At 44.6% G+C, this 10,000-nt stretch overlaps 1 protein-coding gene across 1 annotated transcript in view; it reads right to left on the bottom strand.

Annotated features, from left to right (window-relative positions):
* The window catches only part of smurf2 (SMAD specific E3 ubiquitin protein ligase 2), a 141,071-nt gene that overhangs the window by 82,981 nt on the left and 48,090 nt on the right, over window positions 1-10,000 (bottom strand). The window contains exons 2-3 of the mRNA XM_063196204.1: window positions 7,561-7,599; window positions 5,344-5,452 (exon numbers count right to left, since the gene is read on the bottom strand). Coding sequence (XP_063052274.1) covers window positions 5,344-5,452; window positions 7,561-7,599 — 148 coding nt within the window. The remainder of the gene's footprint in view (window positions 1-5,343; window positions 5,453-7,560; window positions 7,600-10,000) is intronic.

The raw sequence follows: 10,000 nt of genomic DNA, 5'->3' as shown, positions 1-10,000 counted from the left end.
CTCTCTCTCTGTCTCTGCGTGTCTGTCTCTCTCTCTCTGTCTCTGCGTGTCTGTCTGTCTCTCTGCGTCTCTCTCTCTCTGTCTCTGCGTGTCTGTCTGTCTCTCTGTCTCTCTCTGCGTGTCTCTCTCTGCGTGTCTCTCTCTGCGTGTCTCTCTCTGCGTGTCTCTCTGTGTGTCTCTCTGTGTGTCTCTCTCTCTCTCTGTGTGTCTGTCTCTCTCTCTCTCTCTCTCTCTCTGTGTCTGTCTCTCTCTGCGTCTCTCTGTGTGTCTCTCTGTGTGTCTCTCTGTGTGTCTCTCTGTGTGTCTCTCTGTGTGTCTCTCTGTGTGTCTCTCTCTCTGTCTCTCTCTCTCTCTGTCTCTCTCTCTCTCTGTCTCTCTCTCTGTGTGTGTGTGTGTGTCTCTCTGTGTGTGTGTGTCTGTCTGTGTGTGTGTGTCTGTCTGTCTCTCTGTGTCTCTCTCTCTCTGTCTCTGCGTGTCTGTCTGTCTCTCTGCGTCTCTCTCTCTCTCTGTCTGCGTGTCTGTCTGTCTCTCTGCGTCTCTGTATCTCTGTCTCTGCGTGTCTGTCTGTCTCTCTGTCTCTCTCTGCATGTGTCTCTCTCTGCATGTGTCTCTCTGTGTGTCCCTCTCTCTGTCTCTCTCTCTCTGTCTCTCTCTCTCTGTCTCTCTCTCTCTGTCTCTCTCTCTCTGTCTCTCTCTCTCTGTCTCTCTCTCTCTGTGTGTCTGTCTTACCGTTTTAAAAGCTGCTGTCTGGTCATTTCTTCTTGCCTCTCTCTCACTAACAGGCAAGATGGTTTATATGAAGAGGCAATGTGACGCAGAATCTTCAACATGGAAGAACTACGCCTTCAGCTGAAAACTCTTAGACGTTGCAGGTCAAAAAAAAAAAAAAAAAACTGTCCCGTGCAAACGAATCATCATAAATGATGTCATGGCGTTCCAGAAATTCCACCTGGCAACTGTTTTGCTCTCGCCCTCATCTGCAACCCATTACCATAACAACCCCAGATGTTCCTGCCCCAGTGTTTACATAAAAAGGAGACGTAGCCATAGCAACAACAGACTAGTCAAGCACAGCGCTATCTTGTGATGAGATGCGCGCAGATAAATAAACAACATCAGCATGACTTTGCATTTCAACAAGTTTCACATCAAACGCAAATGGCAGACACGGCCACATGTGTTGCATAAACTCAAGCACTCATTTGACACGCATTTCAGCACGAGAGCAGAACCGACATGAAGCACGTGGGCCAAAAAGCTAAGGCTAAAACACGCAGGTTATGTCATCGCTTAGTGATGTCTGGCCTTACATGGAAAACATGCACAAAACACTTTAACTTCAAATGAAAATCTTTGTTTTTGTTTCGGAAAAGTACTTGCTGTGAGGCACTTCAAAACTTTCAACCCAAGTGTGTTGTCCTCACAAAGACCATAACAGCAAGATACAAGCTCTCTGGCTTGCTTAAGAAACACATGGAAGGAAAGAAATATTCAGGGGCCTTTTATACAAGGACGATTGTGAGAGATAACGACTATAAAAACAAATACTTAATCTGTGACCAACGTAGTGACCTACGTTGACCTTATGACTCTACAATCTCTTTCTGTCTCTTCTTCCTCTGCCTTCCTGCTATCTCTGCCTCTCCTCTCTTCTTCTCCTTTTAAATCCATCTCTAACAATTATGGTTTTTTTCTCAATTGTTAAGCACTTTGAGTTGCATCCCTTGTATGACACAGTGCTATACAAATACAATTATTATTATTATTATTATTATTATAATCAGAAGTGCCTTTCGTTTACACGGCGACCCTGCCATCAGGGTTTGGAGATACAAAGATCTGAAGACTCCTTCCAGAGTGAGGAGTTCTGAAGATGACCCGGGTTGTGGCAAAAAAAAAAACCAAAACATGTTCACGTTCCATACACCTTCAGATAAAATATTTTGTCGTTTCCACCCGCAAGTCGAGACGTCCACTTTAGCATTTTCACTAGAGATGCACCGGATCCAAGATCTGGTTCCGGATCCGGCAGGATAATTGGGTTTTTCACAGGGTCAGGGTCCGGCAGGATCTTAAGCAGTGGATCCGGTATCCGGTAGGATCCTAAAAATCAAGATCTGGTGCATCTCTTGTTTTTACATAGCCTAGGCTTTTCAGTAAGTCTTACACAACCCCAATCGCTGCATGGAGTGAAAGCCCTTTGGAAGCGGCCGTTGCAGGCAGTGTGGCAGTAAGCCAATGAGTCTAAAAAATAGTTTGAGCCAGCGTCACCAAAAGGGCCCACGAGTGTGTGTGAGTTGGCTATGTGTTTCAACCCTTTCGTAGGGTCCGGTATCTGGTTCCGGATCCGGCAGGATCTTAAGCAGTGGATCCGGTATCCGGCAGGATACTAAAAATCAGGATCCGGTGCATCTCTAATTTTCACCATACAAGTGTAGCCTCAGAAGCTAAACGAGGAATACAGGTCAACAATACAACCCCTACCCCAGGGCACACCACGTTGATGTGTATCCTGTGTGGACAACTCTAACAATCACTGGGATGTTGATGTGTGACATGCTTTTAAAATCCTAAGAGGACAACATTAGTGTTAAAGTAGTTTTAAAGCACGTCACACATCAACATCCCAGTGATCCTCTGATGAAGACGGAAGTCATACCGTCGAAACATTTCAGGTAAAAGATAAAACTTTCACATGTCTTAAGTTAAAGAAAATCAAGTGTTGTATCCTGTTGTATCCTACCTCCACCACTGACAAATGCTTGTTGCTAGCAGCTTTTCCAACTCTTGTTTTCCCCCTAATGACTTATAAACTGCACCGTCCATTGTGCTGTCAGACTTGTTCAACATCTGCCCCTGGGTTCCCACAAAATCAAGTCTTTTTTTTTGCTGCTAGTTGTGTGCTAAAGCGGACTGCCAATGGAGCCAGCGGGTCCACAAACTAATTACCTCTAAAAATAAAGCGGAAGTCAAAAACCTGGGACATTGGCAGTGAATGACTAGAAAATAATGGTGGTGGAGGGAAATGCTTGTAGGCTGTGCGACTAGTCGGCTACGACTGCACCCGTGTAAACAAACATTTGCTACGGTTACATGAGATATTTAATTCAGAATTAACTCACTTTAATTCTGAATAAAGCTTAATTCAGCTTTGAAAACGTCATATAAACACTTTCGGTATTTAATGAGAGATCAAAGTTAATTCGAGAGAACTATTTAATTCTGAATTATTAATTTGGGAATTAAAACAGTCATGTAAACGTAGTAACTGATTGACTTAACACCTTTATAGCTCGCCCTGACTGTTGTGTTCACATGCAACACATGGTTACAGAGCAGGTGAAAGTTCATAAGAGGAGCTCCTTACTTTTCTAAGAGCCATTTAAAGGCCATTTTCAGAAGCATATCTTTTACTTATTTGGGTTGTAAAGGCAGCATCAAAACCAATGTGTTTTTAAATGCTTTTATGTATGTGCAAGTGTGTGTTGTGTGCGAGAGAGAGGTGTACCACTACTGCACAACAATTGCCCATAACGGGACAACATAAAGGCTACTACTACAACAACTGTGTGTGTAGTGTTTTTGAAGAGAGCGTATGACATGGAGTGCGTTTTGACAGGGCACAGTACAGAGCAGACAAACGGGACATGTGCAGGTTTTTCGATCAGGTCTTACAGGTCATAATGTTGGTTTAGGGCAGTGGTTCCCAACCTATGGGTCGGGACCCCCCTTATGGGTCGCCAAAGATCCACAGAGGGTCGCGGAGCCCTCTTGATTTTAAGGGGTTTAAATACCATATATAATAGCCCATGTTGAATAAATGACAAAGCATTTAACTAAAATGTGCATAGAAGCAACAAAATGTAAGTGCTACATGAAACAATTATTCAATATTTGACTAGCAATGAATGGAGGAATAAAAAACCTAAAATGAGTTTTCGCAGGAAACAGAGGGCATCATGTGTCTCGAGCGGGCGCTCGCACGGCTGGGTCACCAAAGCTAACAATAGTAAAAACATGGGGCCCTGGAGAAAAAGGTTGGGAACCACTGGTATAGGGTATAATGGTATAGGCCAGGGATGGGCAACTTTCATGATGATGTGGGCCACATTTTTTCAGCGCCACTATCAGAGGGCCACATGACCTGGGATCAGACTGCAACTCACAGAGCTCGAGGTGCAGTTGGTTGCTCACTGACTGCAGATATTATTTGGAAGGAATAGGAGTGTTCTCCATTGTCTAACAGTATAATTTCAACTGATTTATTCAGCCGTAATTCGAAAAGGGTTTATCTAAGGGCCACACTGAGTGAGGAGGCGGGCCGCATGTAGCCCCCGGGCCTCCAGTTGCCCATCCCTGGTATAGACTCTTACAGGTCATAATGTTGGTATAGGGTATAATGGTATAGGCTCTTAGAGGTCATAATGTTGGTATAGGGTATAATGGTATAGGCTCTTAGAGGTCATAATGTTGGTATACGGTATAATGGTATAGGCCCTTACAGGTCATAATGTTGGTATACGGTATAATGGTCTAGGCTCTTAGAGGTCATAATGTTGGTTTATCACCCAGTGAGCAGACGGAACGTCTTCTGATTGGCTGAGCAGGTGTCCTTTATTCCCCAGTAGCAGGACACCTATGATGTCATGCGGGCGTGCGGGCGTCCAAGTTGCTTCTTTTCTAACTTTCTGGCGAAGTGCCGTTACTAGTTCTATCGCATCTGGTTGTCTAGTCAAGACCGCGTCGTTAGTTCTATCGCATCTGGTTGTCTAGTCAAGACCCCGTTACTAATTCTATCGCATCTGGTTGTCAAGTCAAAAACCCAGTCGTCAATTCTATCGCATTTGGTTGTCAAGTCACCCCAACATTCTGCGCGCGTCCTAACATGCCTCCGATAGAGGCGCGTCTCACTAGATTAGGAAGTGGTGCCCATAGCAACGTGCCAAGCGCAGTGGTGAATCTACTTTCTCACGAAGCCTTAGATCAACATATTAATAAATTAATACTTAAATGCTGGTAACCGGGTGATAAGCGGAATAGCGGCCTTCGAGGTGTCCCGATATCAAGGGAAAATGGACTTGGCGAAGCGAACAGCCCTTCGGCTGCGCCGTCGGGCTGTTTAGAACGCTCCGCCTCGTCCATTATTTCCCTTGATATCGGGACACCTCGTCGGCCGCTATTCCATACATAAGGTATAATGGTATAGACTCTTACAGGTCATAATGTTGGTATAGGGTATAATGGTATAGGCTCTTAGAGGTCATAATGTTGGTATAGGGTATAATGGTATAGACTCTTACAGGTCGTAATGTTGGTATACGGTATAATGGTATAGGGTCTTACAGGTCATAATGTTGGTTCCATTTGGGGTCCAGTGTGTTTCTGACTGTGTCCGTTGAGTGGCATTGTCCCGAGCCGTCCACAACCACCTTGGCGAATGGGTCAGGGAGGCCTAAAGCAAGAACAAAAAAAAAATGTAAATAAAAATAAAGTACTCTACTAAGAGCTTCTGGGCATCACAGCCCTGGTTACGTTAAGTGAAAGCTAAGACTTATCTGTTCTTCCATCAATGTATTTGTGATGCGACTTATGTGACTTAAAGGTACACTGTGCAAGATGTTTGTTGTTTATTTCCAGAATTCATTCACTAATGCTACCTTTTTCATGAATACTTACCACCACCATCAAATCTTCTCCATGGTGTTTGAATTTCCAGAAATAGTCATTTTTAGCTGCAAAAATGACTACTTGGACCATACTAGAAAATAGTTTATAACTAAGTAAACTTTCATGTAAAGATCAAATTTGGCAATAGGCAGCCCAGTTTTGAATTCTGGAAATAAACCGCAAACAGTATTACACAATGCACCTTTAACCCATTGTGTCCTGGAGCCACATATACGCTGCATTCAGGCTCTTGAGCTGATTTATTAAAGATGTGGGCAAGTTACAGATGAATGAACACAATCCAATGCAAAACGAGGATCCTGAGCCTGAACTTTTCCCCCTGCTCTAACGACGACGACAAGATACTGCATAGTGACGTAACGTAGGCCTATTTTGACACATTATTCAAACATTTAATAGCCTGTGTATGACCATTATTCAAGCCTGATAGTTGAAGAAAACCCTGAACCTGTAACACTCTGAGATAAGAATAACCTAATGGCTAATTATTATCAATGTTTTTATTTCTGCAAACTCTGTCAAGCCTGAAATCAGGCATGGAGCCTGAATACTATCAGCCCTGAACTCGTTTCACGTTTGTATGTGCTTTGGAGGCTGAAATATTTAGGATATAATAGGCAGAGGGCACCCTTTCCCAAAAAGGGCTTAGGGACAAAATGGGTTAAGGTAACGAAACCCATCCAGTGGAGCCCTAGCCTTAGGGAGACTCAGGCACGAGCTAATAGCAGAAAAAAAGGCCCACGCTGATTATACATGTGCACGTGGGAAACCTGAGAACGCTAGACTTCCTCTCCTCCAGCAACGAAACTGCTGCTTTGGGTTGTGTGTGTGTGTGTGTGTGTGTGTGTGTGTGTGTGTGTGTGTGTGTGTGTGTGTGTGTGTGTGTGTGTATGTGTGTGTGTATGTGTATGTGTATGTGTGTGTGTGTGTGTGTGTGTGTGTGTGTGTGTTTCCACACAGCAGGTTAGACCTGTTCATTCACATTCACCTGAATGGCTGGCTCAGTTACAGGGACTTCCCAGCCACAGGCCTTATTGAGGACTCATAGTGAGCGGAGTATGGGGGAGAGAGAGAGAGAGAGAGAGAGAGAGAGAGAGACAGAGACAGAGACAGAGACAGAGAGACAGAGAGAGAGCAAGGGAGGGAGAGAGAGAGAGAGAGAGAGAGAGAGAGAGAGAGAGACAGCAAAAGAGACAGAGACAGAGAGACAGAGAGACAGAGAGAGAGCAAGGGAGGGAGAGAGAGAGAGAGAGAGAGAGAGAGAGAGAGAGCGAGCGAGAGAGACAGAGCGAGAGCGAGAGAGAGTGTGTGTGTGAATGCGAGTGTGAGTGTGAGTGTGTGAGTGTGTAAGTGAGTGAGTGCGAGTGAGCAAAAGAACGATTACTCATTGTAGGGCTACCATGCGATGAGTCATTTTAGGATTAATAGTTGAGCTAAACGTTCAATCCCTATTTATCAACCAGCTCATGTACAACACTTTAAATATTTGAACAAGGTCTGATTTTTTTTTTAATTATCAAGATCTGCCACAATGGCAAATCAATCTTATCGTGCATATTATAACCATCCCATTTATTCACTAATTAATACCTGCACATATGAAAAGGGTCTGCACTCAGTGGTGTAGTCTACGTAGAACGCAGGTATACGGAGTATACCCACTTCTAAATTTCAGGGATTACAGTATACCCACTTAAAATTGATTGATCCATTACTTAGAATAGCACAAATATATACAGTATACCCACTTCAAAATATGCTCAAGTTTACAGTATACCAACCATAAAAAAGTTGACTGCACTCACTCTTAAACAAGGTCTGACACAAATGGCAAAAAAAAGGTTTTGAAAAAGTTTAAAAACGTGAACTTACGGAAGAAGTCTTTCTTGCACAAGTTCTTCGCACAAAGGACTGCAAGAGAGAGAAAAAAAAACAGAAAAGGGGGAGACGTGAGAAGCATGCAAGACAAGCAGCATCGAATATCTCAACATCCTGTTGGGAAACATTCTCAGACACCACAAGTTGACATAGTCACAAACACTCCCATCACATTTAGCACATCACTATTTCTGAAAATGACATTCCGGTTTTTGAATGTGTTTTTCTGTTCCCTGGTTTTGTTTGCAACTTGAGACGCATTTGTTTTGTTTGAGGAGATGAGGACGTTCATTTTCTTTTTTTCTTTCCCCAACCTGCCACACTGTTGCCATATTTTGTTTTACGGGTCTTCTGAGGGCGGGCGTGTGGTGTTAAGCCCAGCGGAGACCAGAAACCCTAAAAACCAAGCCCATGTGACAGCCAGGAGCTGTGGGCCGGGGTGCCCAGAAACATTCCTGAGGCCGGAGCAGGGTGACAATCCCCCACGAATGCCCCACGCGCGCACGCATGCCAAGCACGCGCCAAAAAACACACACCCCCACACACAAACACTGTGTCTTCACAAAGTATACTTTTCCACAGCTTTCAGGGGTATTGTAGACTACAAGGGGTATCTCTTTCGCCAAGATCAACATGCGCAAGCAAACATACAACAAACACACATATACATTAATTACACGCATAAATAGCATTTCAGGAAGGCACTTCTTCTGCCCCGGTGACAAGGCAGTGACAGCTGAGAGTTGCATGGCTACAGAGGACTACAGAGCTGCTGGCTGCGGGCGAGGGAGGCCAGCTGGTGTTAATGAACAGCGCTTAAAAGACCAGGTGAGGGGGGGGGGGACGGTGTGTCATACTTTCACAAGTCACCAAACAAATGACACATAAATGTGTGCACACACACAACGCACTCAATGCATGCCGGCACGCAAGCATGCACACACGTCCACACACACGTCCACACACACGTCCACACACACGTCCACACACACATACACACACACATACACGCACACATACACGAACACGTACACGCGCACGCACGCACACACGCACGCACACACGCACGCACACACGCACGCACACACACACGCACGAACACACACACGCACGAACACACACACACGAACACACACACACACACGAACACACACACACACACACACACACACACACACACACACACACACACACACACAAACACACACACACACACACACACACGTGTACACACACACGTGTACACACACACACACACACACACACACGCACACGCACACGCACACACAGCAGCTGGCCGTCATCAGCGATCATCATATATTCTAAAAGCTGTTAGGTACTACTGAGTGTCATCTCGCCCCCTTTTTATTGCGGCCCCTTATTGAGGTGATAAGCTGGTACGGAGTTGGCCACCGAGCAGTTGCTGCCTGCCACCACCATGAGCCTCGTCTGTACGAGCTACTCGCCAAGCTAGCAAGATGCAGCTGGTGCCTCCGGTGATGACGTCGGAGAGAGCAGCCACGTGGACCTAGTGCTCCATAAAATATCATCATGGACTTGTGCGAGGGTCAGTGTGGCTGCCTCCATGTCGGCACGGCACATGAAAGCTGGAAGCTGAAGTCAACCTCGGGCAGCATCCCCCCACCCAGAGTCACCCCCCCCTGAAAGGTTTTATGCAGCGTAAGATCCCCCAGTGTTTCCCATACATTGAGGAAACTATGGCGGCCCGCCATAGTTTAAATTTGGCCGCCATAGTTTACGAAAATGTAAAAAAAAAAAAAAAAAAAAAAATTTTTTTTTTTTTTTTTTTTTACTTTTTTTAATTTTTTTATTTTTAAACGATATCCGTTTTTGTTTTTTAAAAACGATTTGAATTTACGATTTTGAATTTCCTTCGCATTTTCCTCCTTGAGTAAATACATACAGACTCTGTATTGGTTAGATAAGTAGTCCCACGGTAACAGAAATAATGAGGGGAAAGCATTAGGAACGTGACCGTAAGGGTAGGCCTATTACAGTTGATTCATGTGTGCACACATGTAACAATCGGGTGAGTAACAGAACATGTGCGCAACGATACGTTTATGACACGCCGATATGCGAGGATCTTCGTCCAAATCGCTAGTCGCATGCATCATCGCTAACTGCGTTTACATCGCGTGCCGCGTGTAAAGGAAATGTTAGTTGTTGACATGTATGGAATTCACTTCGATGTGTGCTGTTTTCGTGCTTCAGTTGTGGGGACAAAACGATTGGCCCAAATCTCACAATAGAAAGCCTTTGCTGTGCTACTGCCCCATGAGAGCTGAAAAAAAAAACTTCATAGAAGAAGTCACTCTTAAAAGGGGTGTTAACCATCAATGAGTTCTCTCATTGCTCTCTCTCTCTGTCTCTCTGTCTCTTCAGTCTCTCTCTCTCATCTGGTAGCCTTACT

The sequence above is a fragment of the Engraulis encrasicolus genome, chromosome 1, assembly GCF_034702125.1.
Source record: "Engraulis encrasicolus isolate BLACKSEA-1 chromosome 1, IST_EnEncr_1.0, whole genome shotgun sequence".
Taxonomy (NCBI): Eukaryota; Metazoa; Chordata; class Actinopteri; order Clupeiformes; family Engraulidae; genus Engraulis; species Engraulis encrasicolus.
This window is presented reverse-complemented; position numbering and strand designations above follow the sequence as displayed.